This window comes from Furipterus horrens, unplaced genomic scaffold (genome assembly GCF_987537825.1).
Source record: "Furipterus horrens unplaced genomic scaffold, mFurHor1.1.pri manual_scaffold_5, whole genome shotgun sequence".
Classification (NCBI taxonomy): domain Eukaryota; kingdom Metazoa; phylum Chordata; class Mammalia; order Chiroptera; family Furipteridae; genus Furipterus; species Furipterus horrens.
The window spans coordinates 90,807,830-90,828,237 of NW_028327175.1; the positions used below are offsets into that span (position 1 = coordinate 90,807,830).

A 20,408-nucleotide genomic window follows, 5' to 3' on the forward strand; every position below is an offset into this window, starting at 1 on the left:
ATTTAGAAAAAACAAAATGGCCACAAATATGGGAAATGATCATTTTATTGGAGGCTGTTAATATAGTGGAATGTTGCATAGCCATTAATTCCTATAAACTGCGATATAGCATTACACTATATTACCAGATATATCAATATTGGTAGATCTCAATGTCATGATATTGGGTTAAAAAAGCAAGAACACAGTGGCATATACATTTTATATTTTACATAAAAATATAAAATAATATAGTATTTTTCTAGACACACACACAGACTGGAAGGGTAACATTAAAATCATGACAGTGTTTATCTGTGGAGAAGGAGTAGGGAAGGAACTGAGAACCAGGCAGGAGGAGACAGAGGAGACTTTAACTTCATCTGTTATGTTTTATTTCTTGCATTAAATGATGGAGCAAATGCGATGGGATGTTTATAATAGGTTAACTCTAGGTTGTGGATTCATGGGCCTTTAAGTGTTACTTGTAGTCTTTTATAGGTAAACTTTTTTTCCTCAAGAAAATAGTTTTAAATTGTTCAGACCATCCAGTTAGCATTGAGGGTTTGAGGACTGGTTTTCTTACCATGGAATTTTCAGCAAAACATTGAAGACCTCTGCCCTTTGGCCTTTCACATCCAGAATGAGGATAATGAGTGCTTTCAGAGTGCTGGTTCTCAGTACTTTCCCTTCAGTGCTTACCCCACGCCCCAGCTCCTCTGGAAGCCGCTCTCCCTCCACACAAAGGGACGATGCACAGAGACCCTCTGTGCTCCCCTAGCATCCTCTGCACTGCAACACGAACGTGACCTTTTGTGATAAATCTCACTGTGGAACATTCTCTTCTGATAGATGCAGAAACCTTAGCTATAGAACATGTCTTAGCCAGGAGCAAGGAGTAAGTGCTCAACAAGGAGAAGATGCTTAATACATTTGTAATAAAAGAATAAATGAGCAAAGAATGAAAATGTGACAAAACTTTATAAAGCAGGACATCTTGTGATGGCTCCTGAAGTTGTTATTCTTTTGACTTAAGTGAATCAATGTGATCCCCTCAAATCCCTTACTTAAGCCCAGCCTACAGTGTATATATCCTTGAGATCTCCCTGCACTGTGAATAGGGTCGTTAATATGCTCTCATAGAGAGACATCAACATTTATATTTAGTCACATTAAGGAATAAATATTTCATGCTGGCCTATAATTTGAGATAAGAATACACTGAATTTACAACATGACAGTGTTGCTTTGAAAATTTATTTAGCTAACATTTTTTAAAAGAAGAAGATAGGTTGTCCCTCAGCCACTGAATAATATTAATATAACAGCCCTGGGTGGTTGTCCACAGTGACTGTTGGCACTGTGTCAACTCTCCAGCAGGTTTTTTGACATGTGAAGGACGTGAGGTTTTAGTGCTTTCAGAGGGTCTGGAAAATACATTTTTATTGTTCTTCTTCATGGATGGGGAAGCTTTACAGAGTTGTTTTATTTTTAAAGCACTTGGTGTTTTGAATGAGGATCTTTTCTTCTACATTAACAAAGGGAATGACCCACCATAGCCCAGTTAGCCTGCAGCACAGGGAACCAAACCACGGGGAGATGAAAGACCCTGAGGGAGCCGGGCTTAGAAAGCGGGCATGTACTTCAGGAAGAACTGTGCTTTTCTGTCCTTTGAGACACAGAAAATTATTTTAGTCTCTTCTCAAAGACACTTGCTCTGTAGAGATATTTTCTTAAAAGTGATTGATTTATTTGTGATTTGTCCATATATTAGAAGGGTTGGATTTTCTTCCCTATTAAGTTCTCTTATAGTTACAAACTTTGCTATGTTTAAAGTGAATGGAGAACTCCATGACAAGATTCCATGTAAAAATATAGCTTCAAGTTTTAGCATAGCTGACTGATATATCCTAATAGACACTTGACATTTATATGTTAAGAGTGCTTATAGTCTTAGTTACTTCAAACAGCAACCCTGGTGAGGGTAGTTATGTATTATTAGCTGACATCACTTCCCTATAATCAACTTGAGTCCCAAGCGTCAGTCCATTATCCTCCTATATCCGGTAGCTATGTATCCACAGGCTCTTGGACCTCATATAGTTCTACAGTTGGATTTCTTAGATCCCAGGGGTATTAAACCAAGACAAAAAGAAAAAAAAATTAGAAACAAAACCAAACAACAACCAAAAAGCAACAACAAATAAAAGCTGAACTGCTTGTTCATCTAGAGTTTATTTGGACCTAACACAAATACACAGATTTGGACGCTTTTGTTGTTCTCTATAATTTAAAACCAGTTACTTTTAAAAAGCATCTCACAGTTCAGAATGTGTTTCAAGGCTGCTCTGTGGTCTTAGTAGGCATAGATTAGCTGAGGCAAAATTAAGTCATTGGGATTGGTGCCTACTGAAATGACAAGATTATCCAGATTTTATTAATGACTGTCTATTTCTTATGCTAAGGGGAGGATGACTAAGAAGGTTTTGTGTTTGTAAGCTTCTCCTTTTCCATTTCTGGGCCCCAAGGCCTATATCTCTGGACAACATTCATCTTCATCAAGTGGAAAATTATTAACTCCAGCTTTGAACTGGCAACTAAGACCATGATGTAAAATGCAGGGTTCATTGCAAGCCTGAGTCTTTTCCCACTGGGTTTGTGAAAACAGACGAAAAGGGTGATACCAGGGCTTGTTTTTACTTCATGGAGTTACTGGAAAATTTGTTTTTGAAATTCACATTGTGAGAACCAAGTTGTCCTTTTTGGCATGAATAACTCACGCAAGACAAACAACACAAACCAACGACAGGCCTGTTATTCCAGCTTCATATACAGCTGAAGGATGTTTTCCTTGTGTTTTTCCGGGGGTGGATGTTCCAATGTGCCAACCATGGAATAAAATTTCTGCTGCCGTTCGGTCTGTGCTGTGTCACACACAACAGCAAATACTTTTGCGTAATTCGTATGATCCACCATCCTCATTTTACAAAAAGAAAATGAAGTATAGCAAAGCTTGGGGACCTGCTCTAGGTTCTATGGCTATCAAGTGAGGGTAGCCTGGCTGGACTCCAGGTGTACCTGATGCTAAATCATTGTACTTCCTCCTTGAGCCAGCTGGTGACTGATGAATTTTGTAACAAGGTGAACTTGATGGTAAACATAACTCCATTACTCCTTTCTCAGAGAAAAATGATTTCATCCTTTCCCCCCTTTTTATATTATTATTATTTATTTTATTTTATTTTTTTTAGGGAGTCCTTTGAATGAAACAATGTATTAACATGCCCTTCTTTCTTCTGCCACCATCTCTCAGTTTGGCCATTTCTGTTTATCTCTAATTTGCTCCTTTCTTTATTCTTTGTCTACACAAAGGCAAGATATTTACTAACCCATCTCCTTTTAGTTCAAAGATGTTTCCTAATGCCTTATTTTTGTTAATACTTTGTGTGGCTGTGGACGTGTTGGGACATTCCTTATCAAAACCATTGTGATGAACCTGCTACTAACACACTGAAGCCTGGGAACTGTCGTTCTGGGCAAACAAGTCTTCTTTCTCAAACACATGGGAGGCTTTTGTCCTAGAATGTTCCCCTCTGGAAACGGGGCAGAAGCAGTTAGTGTGTACTGATACTGGTTTTGTAATTGACAAGTTATCACTGGCTGTGGAAGGTCACAGCTTTGGAAGCTTTGGCAGATGGAGGTTTATCCCTTGTTTTTGCCCCTTGAGCTCTGTGTGACGTTGAGCAAATTGTCATGAGTCCATTTTGCACATGAAATGTTGGAATAATTATACCTGATAATGTTGAGTGTTATTGTGAGGTTTAAATAAAATAGCTGCAGAAGGCTGACAATGGGTGAATCTCATTCTGTCTTAGAACCCCTAGCCTCTCCCCGTCCTTTGCATGGAAAATTAGGCTGAGGGTTTGAAGTGGGTTGGGAGAGGAGAATGTGCCTAGATTTGTTGTGGTAGTTTTACAGGCTTCTCTGCTTGGGAGAGGTATAGTGCTGTACGTTCACAAGCACACTCATTTGTTCACCACATATATCTGAGCACCAGCCATGTGCCAGGTGATATGTGGGCCTGGCATTCAGATCTGTGTACTCCAAACGCTAATGACATCAATACTATTTTCACAGTGAGCTTATTGGCTTTTCTGTTCAGGTACAATGATTATCAACTTACAAAAGCTCTTCAGATTTGACCGCCTCCTTAATTTTAGTTTCTTTTTGGGATATTCCCCATGTTCCTACTACGGAGGTAATTTCTTCCCTTCAGTGCCTCTAAATACTGAGTCACTAGCTGAGCCCGTAGGCTTGCTCATGATAGGCCTTACCATTTGTTGCTCTGCCTTAATAAATCATATTAGATGAAAAACAAGTGTGGGATATTATGTTTAACCAAAATATATAATTCTACTATTTCAGGAACAGAATGGTCTCCTGAAAAGTGCTTGGATTTTGTTTGCAGAAAGTCTTAGGTTTTAATATTGATGCTACCACTTACTAATTGGGTGTTTTGGGACACTTTACTGAAATGTTGTCGTCCTGAATATTGTCTGGGTGCTAAGTGTGATAATGATGCCCACCTTGTTATAATTGCTGTGAGGCTGAAAAGAGGTGTGTAAAGCATGGAGCAAAGACCTCACGCAATATAAATGCTCAGCATACCAAACCATTTAAATCTAAGTATTTGCTTGCTTTTCTCATAGTGCCAAAAGGATACGTGTTGATTGCAGAAAATGTAGACCATCCAGTTAATCAATGAATTTTTAAAAATCATAAATTCACAAATACTCAAGACCCAGAGATACCCAATGGGACCATATGACAATAGAGCTTTTCAACATATGTCTCTCTGTCTCTGTCTTTCTCATTAACCTTCTTTCCTCTCCTTCCCCAGATATTAGATTCAACCATATAAAAGTGATGATATTTGGTCATTTTTGAGCTATATTAATGACAGTTGCATCTGATTTATTCTAATATATTGCTAAAATTGAATTATGTGGTACAAATCATTTTTAATCTACTTTTTACAATTATGATATTGCTGACATCTTTCAAGTTCATTTAATATTCTTCTATAATATCACTTTTAATTAATGCATAGTATTCCATTATATAATTATACCAAATGAATAGTCTTCTATTACTAGAAAATTAGGCTGTTTAAAAAAATTTTTGTTTGATTCCCAGTCAGGGCACATAATTAGGTTGCACGTCAGGTCCCCAGTTGGGGGTGCGAGTGAGAGGCAACAGTGATGTTTCTCTCCCTCTCCTCCTTTCCCCTCTCTCTAAAAATAAATAAATAAATAATTAAAAAAAAATTTTGTGATTATAAACAGTACTGGGATAAACATCCTTATAACTTTGGAGGGAGTAAAACACATGGATGTATAAAAGTAGGTTTACAGTTGTTAGTATGTAAATAATACAATAATTAATTAAATAATAATACAAGAATTAACTGTGCTGTGCATACTCATGACTGTAAACATACTTTTGCCCACCCCTATATAGTGGTCTAGAATACAGACTCTCAAGACAGGAGGTCTTGTGCCTCAGTGTTGCTACCTGTGTAACTTCAAGCAAGTCACCTGGATCATAGTTTTTTAATCTGTTAAATAACAATAACATTACTAAATAGGGTCCCATGGGAGTTCATTTATCTCAAGTGCTTTAGAACAGTGGCTATGGCTGTACTGTAAATATTATTGACTAGTTAATTATTGTAATCCTTATTGTCTTTACACACATACACTTATTTCTTTTGGAAAAATCCGATAAGAGAAATTTATGAATCAAGGGCTTATGATACACTTTTCTAGACTAATCTCTAAAATGGATGTGGTAAGCTGTTCTCCCATAGTAGCCCTTAAGAGTGCTGGTTTTCACCAAAAGGGAGAGGTTATCATCATCACTGTATTGTGGGGGACAGACAGGAATGGGGAGATGTGGGAAACAAGCAGGCTTAGTTTAAAAGACTGACCGCTGTGTGGAGCCGCCCCCTGCTGGGCCCTTAGCCTGCAGGTTGTCTTCCAGGCCTGCTCTGAATCCTACCCTCTGGGGGATTTTAAAGATAGAATAGAAATACAAAGTGGCTTTTAAGGAAAAGGGAACCTGCTCTGTTTTTCTCTAAATAGCCCTAAATTCTTGTCTGTAGGATGTGAAAAAACAGAGTGATTGAGTAAGAGTAAATGTTTTTGAACTTGTGTAAAATACCTGGATGCCTGAACCCTGTATTAATCTGCTCTTCCCTTTATTATTACTCTCAACCATTTGGTGAAGGGCTGCATGTTTTTATTATGCATTTCCCATGTAGAAAGTAGATAAAAACCCTGGCTAATAAAGAAACAAGGGCGATGTTCCTCAAAGAAAACCCCCTCCCTTCCTTCCTCAGATGGTGAGTGTCTGAGTAGTTTCTTCATCCCCTCCGAGGGACCCAGAGTCTCTCTCACTGTATCAGCCTCACCATTATTACCCAACTTCATGATTCGGGGTACATAGTCTTTCACAGTTTGACATCCCTGAAATCAGACTGCTTCTAGCCATTATTGCCAATCAGATGACTGTTGTGACATGGGTTACAGAACCTTCTGTTGACAACTGCTAAGATCAAGAAAGAGTGTCAGTATGTCTAAACACCTATGGAATTCAGTTTTATTTGAGAGGTATGAAGAGATGTAAATGCGCATCATAGAATATATGACATATACATATAGTGATGTTTTCAGAGAGCATCTCAAATCGGGTCTGAGAAATACATCTGCAGGACAGAGATTTCTGGGATGAGCTTAGAAGACTGGGGAGGACAGATGGAGGCAGAGGACATGTCTAATATCTCTCCATCTCTACTTATTTTCTATACTTCTTAGCACGTGGCTAAGAGAGATGATAATGGTCATGATACAAGAGTGTAGAAGTCCGAGAAGGCACTCACAAGTCATTTACTATTTAAAAGCCTTTTGGCGGTTGCATGTATCATTCTCTCTGAATCTACCACTTCCTGTAACCTCCCTCCCCTTCCAGTCCCCCCTCTCTGTATGTACAAATCTGCTACCCTTTACCTAAATGTGGCACACTCTGCTTTTAAGTCCAAGCTTAGTCATTATTTTAACTGGGAAGCCTTTCCTGACTCACTGACACTGGTTAAGAGTCATTCCTATGTTTCCAGTTGCACAGAGTCCATACCCTACCTTACTGCTTATCCAGGCTATTTTATTGCCTAGCAACTTGACGCCGCTGCCACTAAACTTTAGGTTCTAGAAGTATGCCCTCTTGTTCTTCTCTCAGCTCTGGGCCTGGTACCACGGCGGTCACGCGGCAGATACTTGAGTTATCAATTGAGCGAATTTCAACACCCAGCCCATGAATGTGACCTGTGGTTCCCTGTGTCATTGGAAGTTACAGTTATCAGGGCTCCAGGGTGAGGGGATTCGGTGCCCTACTAGGTGTCACCAAGGGTTGTAGCATGGACCGTGTGCTTCTGATATTGCTTAGTAGTATAAAATTCCTTTTATTTCCAACTTATTCTGATAGCTTAATAGAGCAAGCTGTCTGTGCTGTCTGGGACCCTCTTGAAGCATCCCCCAAAACATCTGCAGTAATCTGGGCACATTGCATCCGACAGCCCATTTCCAGCTGTTCGCACAATCAGAGCTGAAAATGAGTCATCACTCCCTTACTTGCATTTGGGTGTTTTCAGTTTAATCTGAAACAAAATTTTGTTCACTTACCTTTTTCCTTTTAGGATATTCAAGCTATTTCAATGTTAACTACATTAAAAAATAAAGTCTTCATTGTGAGAAAACAAACTAGTCATTTTTTCTTGTGGAGGGGAACACTTGCTTCTTGAGGTTAGAGTGGAGTGTCAAGTAAAAGATGTCAGAAATATTTGAGTTCAGATTCTCTTGAAACTGTCTTTCTAAACACAGTACTTAAATTCAGGATAATTGGTTAAGTTTGGCACTAAACATAAGGGACACATTCTGCCTCTTGTCTAGACAGTTAACATATCCTTGTATTTGTAGTAACCAGGGAAGAAAGCTGGCTTTTGTGCGATAAACTGTGTATCTCACTGGGATCCATTGAAACATGGATGTGTTGAAGTGGTTAAATATGACAAATGAAGAAAGGAAAGGAAGTCACAGTGATGCTAATTTCAAGCCAGGCTTCTGTGTCCTACTCCTTCTATTTCCTGCCTATTTATCTGTAAACTTCTGTATGTGGATTCTCTCCCTGCACCGCAACATGCCCCCCCCCCCCCCCCCCCCCCGCCATAGCCTGAGTGGGTGCCCAGTGAATACTTTCCTCGGCCCTGTATCAGTGGCCTTTTAGGGAAACACAGCCCCAAGGGGAGAAGTTGTCACTTCAAAGCATACCATAGTGCTTAGTTATGGCCAGGACATTAACTACATTGACATGGTAATATTTCTTTAAAAGCCTAAAACCCCTTCTTTGATGCTGATAGTTATCAATTCCTGCTATACACTTGCTTCTATCATGAGATATAGTTAGGGTTTTCATTTTTGTTTTTTAATCGAATCCCAAGAACGTAGAACTGGTCTCTGCCTGACTGCTCTGCTGGGAGAGGGGTTGATGAGTGGGATGTGGAAACAGGTCAGAGGAGAGGAGGGACCAACTCTGTCCCCTTGGCGCCTCTTCCTCCCACTCGCCTGTTGTTGTCAAACATGTTCTGTAAAGTGAATGGGCTCTGGCCCTCTCTTATGGTAGTTTCACAGCAGGGGGGAAAAAGAATTCTATCTAACTCATCCTGATTTTTTAATGCTTTTGACTTGATCTTGATGCCTTTATCAAGGTAATTTTATTAGCTCAAATTGTTTTTCTTTGTATGTGTGTGTCAATTAATCCTCTATTATGCGTAAGGAAGAAATGAGCATTTAATAGCTGAGGCTCCTGGAAATTGAGAGGGATATGGAAACTTTGGAAGGGGGTTTAGCAAAAAAAAAAAAAAAGAGTGAAATTGAATAAACTTTTAAAGAATAAGTAAAAGTATTGAGGCTATAGTATTTAGTCTGGTGAAGAGCAGGGTCAAAGATGCATCCATGTTCCAGGAATAAGATCATTTACAATATAGAGAACAGTGATGAACCAACTATACTGTAAGGAGGAGAAGAGAAAAAAGGGGTCAAATTATAGGATAATGGGTTTGCCTTACATGGAATGTAGATTTTCTCTTAGTCTTAGGGTTGATGAACCAGGAAACAAGTTATAAAGGACTGGAATTTACTTTGGTGGACCTTAAAAACAGGATAGATTCTTTTCTAACTGGGATAGCTGAGAGGATATAAAGGAACATAAGAGGTAACTTTTTTTAAAAAAAGAATACATTTTAGATTGAAAGAGTTACGATCGAAAAAAAAATTTCTTCATCTATATTCATAAACAATAAAAGAAACTCACATGAATAACAATTAGGCTTAAATCTCATCTTGGAACTACCTCCTAATCTTATTTTGTGGAAGAAGATTGTGAGTTCTTAGGTAATTGCTTTCTTAATCTGCTTTAGGTTCAATAATTCTTTCTCATTGTTTTTAATTGTGTTAAAGTATGTTTATTAAAGTACTAATGAGACAAAACCCACACTGATTAAAAACAGAATTATTTATTTGAACCTTTTGATATTATGAAATGAAAGCTAGGTTCTCATATTGGAAGATGAACCCAGTGAGTCTAATACGTTGTTTGCTGTGTGCCTAGTTTTTCTTTTTTTTAAATAGTTTATTCCAGGTCTGTTGAAAATTACAAAATTTTTATGAAATAACACTTTTTTAAAAAAGAAATCTAAAAGCAATTTATCCTAAGAGCTGTAAGCAGAGTACATCTTTCCTAGTGACTTTTATAGCATCTAAGTAATAAAAAAAGGCACAGCTGGCTAGGCAATGCATATGAAGAGTAGGTTTTGCTTATTATCACCCTTTATAATTTTTAGATTGCTTGGGACTGAGTCTCTTTTCCCCTTCCCTGCTCCCCTTGTCCTACTCATTGGTTTGGATTATAGACACTCTTCTTTGGAACTGTACTTGTAAAACTATCTTTCAAATGCTGTTTTCTACCTTTGTCTTACCTGGTTTCATGTGCCTATTATTGCCTTATTTGTTGTCCATTTGCTGTGTCAGGATTGTCTTATTTTTAAAATGAGTTCATGAATTTAAACATTTTAGTCTATTTTTCCCCCCCGGCCTTTTCTGCCTACCTTCCAATGGACTGAAACCTTGAAAGCAGCTCAGCTGTTTGCTTTGAGACCTCAGCCCAGACCTGCAGTAGGGTCAGCCCACTCCTCAGGAGCTCTGCCCGGGGGTCCCCTCTGGGTCTTCATGATCACCGCCTGAGGTCAGCCCCTCACTGATCCCCCGATCTACTTCCGTTGTCTCATTGTCAGCCCTTGGCTGTCCTTTCCTCACACTATAGCCAGCTGACCTGACCACGAAATGAATCTGCGGTGTTCCTCGTTGCTTAAAATTAAAGTCTTTTACTATAAATTCCTTGCCCAAAAGATACAATCCAGATTTCTCAGTGTGCATTACAGCCCCTGCATGGGTTGACCATTCCCATCTGCCTAGCCAGCCTGGTCTCCCCGCTCAGTCGCTCACAGCCTCCCCGGGCCAATCCCTCCAGCCACATCCAGTTCAGCAGCCCAGGCGCAGGGGCCAGGCCCACCGACGGCCGCTGGGAAATGGAGCCGCGCTTAAGCGGCCGCGAGATGCGAAGGGGCTCAGCTAGTGCTGAGCATCAGTGTGTGAGCATCAAGCCGTTTTCTCCAAGGGAGAGGAGAGCCGATTCTGAAGAGCTTGCCCTTCCCCATCCCGCACTCTGACGCCCTCCATGTTTCTTTCCCCAACCTCAGCCTGCGATGGCGATCACTGGGGGCCTCACTGCAGCAGCCGGTGCCAGTGCAAAAACAGGGCTCTGTGCAACCCCATCACGGGGGCCTGCCACTGTGCTGCAGGCTTCCGGGGCTGGCGCTGCGAGGACCGCTGTGAGCAGGGCACCTATGGTAACGACTGTCACCAGAGATGCCAGTGCCAGAACGGAGCCACCTGCGACCACATCACAGGGGAATGCCGCTGCCCGCCCGGATACACCGGAGCCTTGTAAGTGACATACTGTCGAATAACATGGCAGAGCTCACCTTTCCTCCTCACCCCCCCAGCCTGCCACCACCATCTTATTTATTCCTGGGCTTCTGCTTCTATTGCTGCCTGAGGCGTTAGTGAGAGGGCCAGAGTCCAGGCACAGACACAAAGGTCAGCAGTGATGACTGAGGTGATCCTGCTGTTTGACCCTGGAACATGAGAGCCCAGCAGAGTCTAAGGGCCAGCTTCCATTCTTCGCTTTGGCAGGACAAAGATCGAGACGGCCAGCACGTTGTATTGGATGGTGCTATTTCGGGGTTGTTGGGGCAGATTTGAAGCTTCCCTTTGATTCTCCCACAATTCCATTCCTTTTACTCCGCTGGTGTTCATGGTCCACGTTGTTCTGCTCTCGTGGATGGGTTCAGTGCCTTAGAAAAGAGAGAAGGGAGAAGATGTTAGAATTAGTCCATGATAAAAGGATAACTGGGTTATTTAATACCCATACATGTGTATGTTGCTTTATGAATATAAAGTGTGTGTGTATATATACATACACACACACACACACACACACACACACACACATATATATATATATATATATATATATCACATCTGTGTAAGATATGTGCACACAGAAAGTTTAACTCCTTCTAGAGAACAGTGAAGCAACTACTTGGCCCCAACTACTTTCTTTTGTGTGAAGGACACTCTTTGGTTTGCTTATACAGATGGTCCCCAACTTAACAATGGTTCACTTTAATGATTTTTCAACTTGTAGGATGGTGTGAAGCGATACATATTCAGTAGAAACTGTACTTCAAATTTAGAATTTTTGTATTCTGTCAGACTACTGATACATAATACAATAATACTCTGGTGATTCTGGGCAGTGACGCTGAGCTGCAGCTCCCGATCATGAGGGTAAACATGTAATTCTCTACAGTATATTCATTGTGTTAGATGATTTTGCCCAACTGCAGGCTAATGGAAGTGTTCTGACCATGTTTAAGTAGGCTATGTAAGCTCTGATGTTTGGTAGGTTAGCTGTATTAAATGCATTTTGAAGTGATGATGTTTTCAATTTACGATGGGTTTATCTGGGTGTAACCCCATCGTTAGTTGAGGAGCATCTGTATTAGCAAACAAAGTAAGAAGCAGAATTTTCCAAAAAAGTAGGGGATAGAAAAGTTTTATTACTGAGAAAACTACACTTGTAAATCATAGAACTAAAACTTGGGGGGGGGGGGGCTGGTTAGGTACCGACTTCCTGCTGACAGTGTTAGGTCTATAAAGCAGAGCTAAAGAGAAGAAGTGCATTAGCCTAGAAAACCCTGATTTTCTGAAGAATGAATGATCATCCCAAACTATTGAATTGTTAATATTGCTTCTGTGGGTTTTTATCAAGGCTGCAATTGAATAGCGCTTGGGGGAACTTGGAGCAATTTCACAGGAGAGCAAAAAAGACAAAAGCTTAGAGACAGTTTGTTCACATGCTATAGGACTGGGGCTTAATGGCATGGAAACTGGTCAGTCTGAGGGAGAGAATGCTGGCGACTGATTATGAAAAATATGTGCACAAAGCAGGGAGGTGCAAACGTTTCAATCTCCTTTGAGATTAGAACAAACGCACAAAAAAAATAGACGTCAAACATAGCACGTGTACAAGTTACATGGAAGGCTCCTGACACCAAGGAGTGTTTTCCCAACTAAGATCCATCCCTGGTGCTCTCGGATAGGACAGATTCTCCTGAAATTGATATGGTTTCATGAGCTAATACCCCCCAAACAAGGGAAAGGACTAGGTGACCCCTCAAAGACCCTCCAGCCAACATGATTAATGCTCTTGAAATTAATAAAATGAACAATATTGAACAGAAACAGCTTGTCTGTTTTCGGGCCCTGGGTACTGTGTGTCTGTGAACCTAAGGGCTGTGTGGTTGGAAAAATAACGGTGTTCTTTGTCACCCATTAATCCCTCAGCTGTGAGGATCTTTGTCCCCCTGGCAAGCATGGTCCACAGTGCGAGCAGAGATGCCCCTGCCAAAATGGAGGCGTGTGTCATCACGTCACGGGGGAGTGCTCTTGCCCTCCTGGCTGGCTGGTAAGCTCCCCTCCTCCCTCCCAAAGTCACCTGTTTCAGGGAACTCAAGTAAAAACACATGTGGAGGATTTTAGAACAAAATACAGTTACACTGATGGTTAGAAACACCAAAATTGGAAATCCCCGACCATTTCAAAGCTAGAATGCTTCGGTCCAGAAAAGGCAGAAGGTGATTCAATCCTGCATTTGAAGTGCATGAAGGGTCCTCATGGAAAAGATAATAGCCCATCTGTCCTGCATTCCCCCTCCAGAATAAAAGTGAACTATCTCATCTGACACACAGCACCCAGAGCTGTTAAACCCTGGACATATTTAAATAACCGTTTTCATAATTATGTTCTGTGGATCACTATTGTTCCTTGAGAATGTTATTCTCAACAAATAAGTGTTATATGAAAACATTATCTGGTTATATAAATCTGGAGACACTATCAGGTCACCCAAGTTTCCCAAGTGTTGTAGAATTTTTCAGCCTTTAGTATCATAATGCAAGAGGAAGCTATAACTCGCCACACTTCCCTCACCTTGACCATGATACTCTTTCTTTATGTAGCATCACACAAGCTTAATGTTCTGTGGAGTGCACAATGTCAGAAGTGGTTTACTAACTAGATTTCTCTGAAATGAGGAAAGGATATTGGTTCTTGTTTCTCTCAGTTAGTTTTTGCATAAGTCTGTGAAGACATAAGAATGAAGGACCAATGTCTCTTTCCTTCATTAACAAACAAAAAATAAAAGAGCAAATAAAAGATCATTTTATATCTCCATGAGTGGTGGGAAGCTGCTCTTGCATGGTTATAGTGAAGTGACTTCTTAATTGCCAAATCCATTCTCATTCCACTGTTCCATTCTATTTAAACTTTACTTCTCCAAAGCTTTTGACCTTGCCTCTTATTCCCCTCCCTCTCTCAATCTCTTTTCCTTCCACTACTCTGATAATCCTCTCTCCTACCTCTCAGTAAGGAGCTTCTTTCCTAATCCTCCTGCAAATCACTTTACTGCAGTATTATCAAGGTTTCAGTCTTGTCCTTCTCTGGTCTTGCTCTATATAAATCTTCTCTGGAAATCTCACCCAGACCCCGGGCTTTAACAATCATATGCTGATTTTCCCAGATTTTAACTTGCCCAAACATGTATCTCTCACTATCCTGTTGGACACCTCAACCTAGATTATCTACATCTGAAGCCACCGTCTGGGAGATGCCCAAACTGGAACCTTAGGAACCAGACATGGGATAGAATTGGTCTGGTACTGCCCTTGTTGTAGGCATGTAGCAAAGGAGACATGGAGTCCACTTCTCAGTGACAGTCATGGGAAGTAAGGGAGAGGTCAAGATGTTCAGACCAATGGGATGAGTGAAAAACAAATATCAGAGCCAAGATGGGAGTTAGAAATGCTAAGCAGGTAAGACAAGATCTGACTCTGGAGGAAGAGCCTGGAGAAATCCAGTGAAGCTGTCAAGTCAAAGCGAGAGGGCCTTTTATTGAGGGCCAATGGGAAGGTGAACAGGGATCATGCAAGGAGCATTGAGGTGACTCAGGCAGACCCACCGAAGTCAATGTTAATAAAACCAAACTTGAATACCCAAGCTTTTCTTACGGCTACTCCTCTTCTACCTTAAAAAAAAAAAATCTTAGTTAAAACCAACATTTTTCTCTAAGTGGCCCAAGGCAGAAATGCTGAATTGTCTTTGACTCTCTCTCCTTTTATTTCTTCTATTCGGCCTTTTGTCAGCACTGGTCATTGCTTTGTCCCAGGTCAGGGAATGGTTTTGCTGGGGAGAGCAATGTGTTCTTTGAATGAGGAGCCATAGGCTTTCTGCTCCTCGGACTTTTGTGTAGATATCGAACGTGTATTGCCTCATCTTGAGGTTGAGGCCCTCTTTTTTTTTGATTAAGGTCATGATGTGGCACAGTGGTTACCACAGGCTTAGACTGTGGGTCCCAGTAGGCGGGTGAGTGGCCGTCTCCATCAGCCCAGTGGAACCTCCCTTCTACTCTGGGCCCCTCACCTTGGTAGGTGTTCCTTTCTGAGTGCTTCAGGTCATTGTTCTCTGTGTGTAGCTGAGCTTCCATCTTACACTTCTATGTCACACATTTTATTTGTGCGGTCATCCTAGGTGCTTTTCAAAGATGAATACACCTTCCTATTACACTAGTATGTATTTCACATATGTATTTCAACTAGTAGAAATAATGTCCTATTTAAAGTTGTTTGCTCACATTAATCCTTATTCATAAACAACATTTCAACAGCATCTCTGAAGCATAGGTGGGACCATTACAAACTGAGTAGTTACATTAAATCCCTAAGAGAGAAGAATTTTCACCAGAACCTCCACTTCCTACAGACTGATCCTTAGTGTGTTATTCCTTCACATATGTTTATATGTTGTGCTCATGGAGGTATTAGAGTTATTTTTACATCTGTCCCCCTCACCACATTGTCACCTAGTAAGGGTTGTGACCTTATCTTTGATTCTCAAGAGTTTAAGTTCTGTGCCTGGCACACAGATGATTCTCAGTTAGATGTTGATTTGAATTATCTCTCAAAGGTTTTTTCGGTTCCAAGAATCTGTGGAAGAACTTTCCCTGTTTGTAGATAGATAGAAACCACCAGAGGAGAGTTAATTAGCACACCAACTGCCTTTGTGGGTAGCCAGGAGTTAGAGGAAATGTATTTTCTTATGCTCTCCAGAATAAACATTTACAAAACCATCTGGTGCTCACTAGCCTCCAATTTCAGAGTGCCCACAGCCTGCCTTTTTTTAGGGAGTGAGAACAAAGCAACAGCTTCCAACAGTTAAAAACATTTTTAAAATTCTTGTTACTTGTGACAACAACCCCAATAAATACATAAGCTACAAAACCAAGTTATGTAGCCAAGTGAAGTAGAAAATAGAAGAGTATTTCCTAGATTTATGGGTACAGTATCTTATGCTTTTCCACATAGGACTGGAATAAATAGGACAGGATGGACAGCCTCTAGGGTGAGGAGACATGTCCAAGTTACTCTTGATTTTTCTCACTGGGAAATAAGCCTTCCTATTGGTCTTGGCCCAGAAATGTTTGTTGAACCTGCTGAAAATAGAAGTGTTTTTCTTCTGAAATAAAATGTCTAAGTTCATTGCTTTGGAAGTAGTTGTTAGGCATTGCTATTGTTAATTCAGGTAACAAAATTTCAATCTTATGTTATGCTACATTACAAGAAATAAAGCCAAAGATAATGTGTATTTTCTCTAGAACATATGGTAAAGCATCTGGATATTTCATTTGGACCAGATGCTGCTGTTTCAGTAATGGCTGCTCAATCAGCATTGTTGACTTATTGTACATGTAAGACACGAGTATGAACACTTAGAAGGATTTATAAATTCCTTAGATTACTTAGATTTGTTGTAACTCTGTCTTAAGCTTTAGTTTTTTAATGTGGATGGGCATTTCTTAAGATTACTATTCTGCCAACTTTGAATGTGTCTTGAGATTTAGGCTTACCAAATAAATAAGTCAATTTAAAATTTCTAACATTTTTAAAGATAATGAACAGGGTTTCTCTCTTCTAAAACCCGCTTCATTTAATTTTCTTGCAACTCTATTCCCATATTCCTCCTTCCCTTTCTGTTTCCGCTCTTTTCTCCCTCCTCCTTCGGCCCTTCCCTGGCTGGTGGCCCATCTAATTTTCCAAGTCTCTTTGAATGCAGGGCACAGTGTGTGGTCAGCCTTGCCCCGAGGGGCGCTTTGGAAAGAACTGTTCACAAGAATGTCAGTGCCATAATGGAGGGTCGTGTGATGCCACCACAGGCCAATGTCATTGCAGTCCAGGATACACGGGGGAACGGTAAGGGACAGTCTTATGTTTCTGTTTGTAATGGCGTGAAAGGAGAAAGCTTGAAAGATCTGGCCAACATTTCTGCTACGGTGTGTCTGACTGTTCTATAATGTTCCACAGCACCCATAAGGTGTCAGTGTATTTGACAGATTCTTCCCCACCTCAGTGCATAGAAACTGAATCACAGACAGCAATGGTGAATAGAAGATACAGAGAAAGCATTAAAAATGATACCAATAAAAACATCAGCCATTCAAAAGCTACAATGGATATGTCATTCCAAACAGTTGAGTGTTTAGGACAGCCACTTCAAGCTGATCTACTTTTAAATGAGATGTGTACTTAGGTATCTTTAAAAAAGTATGTTGGACATAATGTTACCTTCTTATGATTCGGAATTCTATTAAGAATATCAACCATTTTATTGTGCTCTAGTGATAGAGTAAGATCTATTAGGACTTATAGGGCTTTCTGGTCCCACATGAAATCAGAACAAATGACTTGCTTATGTGGTTCTTTGTTTTTGTTTGTTTGTTTCTTTTGTTTGTTTTAATTTAATTTATTGAGGTGACATGGGTAAACAAAATTATACAGGTTTCAGGTGCACAATTCTACAACACATGATCTGTACACTGTGCTGTGTGTTCACCCTCCCAACCATGTGGTTCTTACATTCACTGTTAACCAATTTTTGTATTAGATGGTAAGTTGTTAACCCAGAGGGCTTTGCTCATCCTACGTCTTCTAATTTGCCTTTTAATCTGTTATATCCTGGAAGACAAGGTAATCAAGCTCATCAGATGTGTGTGTAAAATTAAAGAAAAGAGACTCGAGAGGCAGAAGAGTATACTGGCTAAAAACAAAGATTTTGGAAACTGTGTCCTCATCTATAATGTTCTTATAATAATTGTACTTTCTTCTGGGACAATTATAAGGATTAAATAGGTACATTGGAGCAATTAGAACAGCCTTAAACTTATTAATATCAGCTATTATTATAGTTGAGTGATTTCTATGAACTGTATAAATCCTAGTGATTTCAATTTGAGTAATGTCTAGGACTGTATAAAATTAGATCTCATTATTTTTTATATTGATGAACTAAGAATTCCTTCAATTGTTTTTCTTTCTAAAATTCTGGTCTAATTTTATGACTTAATAAGGCACTGCAGGGTGTTTTCCCCCTCAATTAGACTCTATACTTCCTTGTTAAATTTATTTGTATGCATCTTGTAATTTTTGAAAAATCCCACTTTAGTCTCTAATTGAGTATTTTTGGATAAAGGAAAACCTACTTTTGAATATAGGGTGGGACAAAGTATGTTTACATTTGTGAGTACATGAAACACAGAGTTTATTCTTGTATTATCATTTATTAATGATTGTATTGTTTTCCATGCCAACAATTGTAAACCTACTTTTGCCCCACCCTGTATTTACTTTTTTATTTAGTCACGCTACCAAATTTTTTAGTTAACTCAAATGTTATTTTTAGCAAATGCTAAAGTTATCTCATCATCTTCAAATAAAGCTGTTAGTTTCTTGTTTTCAGTATATATAATGACTTTCTTATTCTTGAATTCTCGCATTGATTAAAACTTTTAAATCAATGTTGACAAAAAGAGGTAAAAGTGAGAATTCCTGTCTTATTCCTAATTTTATTGAGAATGACATCAGTATAGTTTCATATTTGTTATTAGTTTATAGTAAACTGTCCTTCATGATCAAGTGGATTTTTAAAACATTTTTAAATTAAATTTATAGGGATGATATTGGTTAATAGAATCATATAGATTTCAAGTATACATTTCCATGATATCAGATCTGTATATTGCATTGTGTTTTTGTTAGTAGCATATGTTTAATTTCAATTAAGACTTCTTCATCTTCTGTTAAAATAATTGCATTTTTCCTTTAATTCTTTGATGTTATGAATTATTGACACCTTTATTGCATGGTTTTTGTAACATGTAATTAAGCTATTCAGAAAAGTTTCATGACCTACAACCTGGTTTATGGTTGTATTCTGGACAGAGGAGGGTGTTAGATGAGTTCTAGGTGTCATTAACATCTTATTATAGAAAGATAAGTCAGGAACGGAGAGGCACAGGATCAAGCAGAATCCCAAATAATGGTTTTGTGTAATATTTTAGTGCACTAAAAAGTTAAATGTAATTGTTTTTGCCCTCTAGTGATTTAAATGTCAAATTCAAGGTGACACAAATATAACAAACATATAAGGCAAGCTTATACTCATCTTATTTGGGATAAATACAAGGAAAGGGAATAACAGCTCATTTCCAGGTGAATTTTAAATTTGAGGCAAGGAAGGCGAAGAGCCAGAGAAAGGGAAGGAAAATGAAGAGACCACTTGCTTCTTCCATTGTTGTTCTTATAACTATTATTTTTCTGATGAATTGATGGCATCATCTCTGTTTTCAATGAGGCTGTACCCATCTGGGTTCTAAAGTACACATACGCATGCACACATGCACACACAATGAGGACGAGCATATTAGTCTTTATGAAAGGAAAACAGATGTGTGGCTATGGGGCAGTTGTGACAGGAGGTGTGAGGAAAGCGCCTAGACTCTCAGTTTGCTATTTCCCTCATGTTGAGAAGTCAGAGCACTGACTGTATGACTGAGGTTAGGCCAGAGGGCTGCTGCCTAGAGGAGCAGGTACCACCCCATGTGGTGCCAGCAAAGCCTGAGCAGATGTGGAAACAGCTTTCCTAGCCAGAGGGCAAACAGAAAAAGCAAAGCAGGCACCTTGTAAGCAGGCAGAGCAGCTCGTGGGATTCATAAATAATAGGCTCTGCGGTTTGCGGAAAGGTTGATAGGATATTGTGATAAGGGAAATGGACAGTGTCACAGCCAAGCAAGAGTTAAGAAAGGATTGTTTCCAGATCCTCCCAGAAATCCTTCTGGAGAGGTTAAAAGAGTGTTTTTAATGCTAACGGGTTGTCATGGAATCTCTCAGGCCTTTTGATGCATAGCTGGGGTCCATGCACACAAGTGGTGCTCTGTAAATGTCCGCTGGACAGACAGATTCCTTGATCAATTGTGGACTCTGTTAAGGTGAAACCCAAGACTGTCCTGCCGTGCCTGCGTCCACATTACCCGCAAAGGGAAGAGGAATGTGTGTGAAAGGAGGTAATGCCAGAGATTACAGACAGAGCTGGGGGGTGCAGCACTGGTCTTCAGTGGAGGAACTCTTTACCATATCTAGGACTGGGGAAAAGTTGGCTCCTTTCTAGTGCTTGGTTTTTTGCTTTTTTTCCTATTTATCTTTTTCTTATCAATTTGTAAAAGCCCTTTTGTATGTAAAGATATTAGTCCTGTATTAAATGTATTGCAAATAATTTTCAAGTCTCATTAGGCTTTAAATTTATAGATGG

At 39.7% G+C, this 20,408-nt stretch overlaps 1 protein-coding gene across 1 annotated transcript in view; it reads left to right on the forward strand.

Annotated features, from left to right (window-relative positions):
* MEGF10 (multiple EGF like domains 10) overlaps positions 1-20,408 on the forward strand; it is a 129,580-nt gene that overhangs the window by 56,075 nt on the left and 53,097 nt on the right. Inside the window, exons 5-7 of the mRNA XM_090279072.1 lie at positions 10,847-11,093; positions 13,059-13,179; positions 16,881-17,017. Coding sequence (XP_090135198.1) covers positions 10,847-11,093; positions 13,059-13,179; positions 16,881-17,017 — 505 coding nt within the window. The remainder of the gene's footprint in view (positions 1-10,846; positions 11,094-13,058; positions 13,180-16,880; positions 17,018-20,408) is intronic.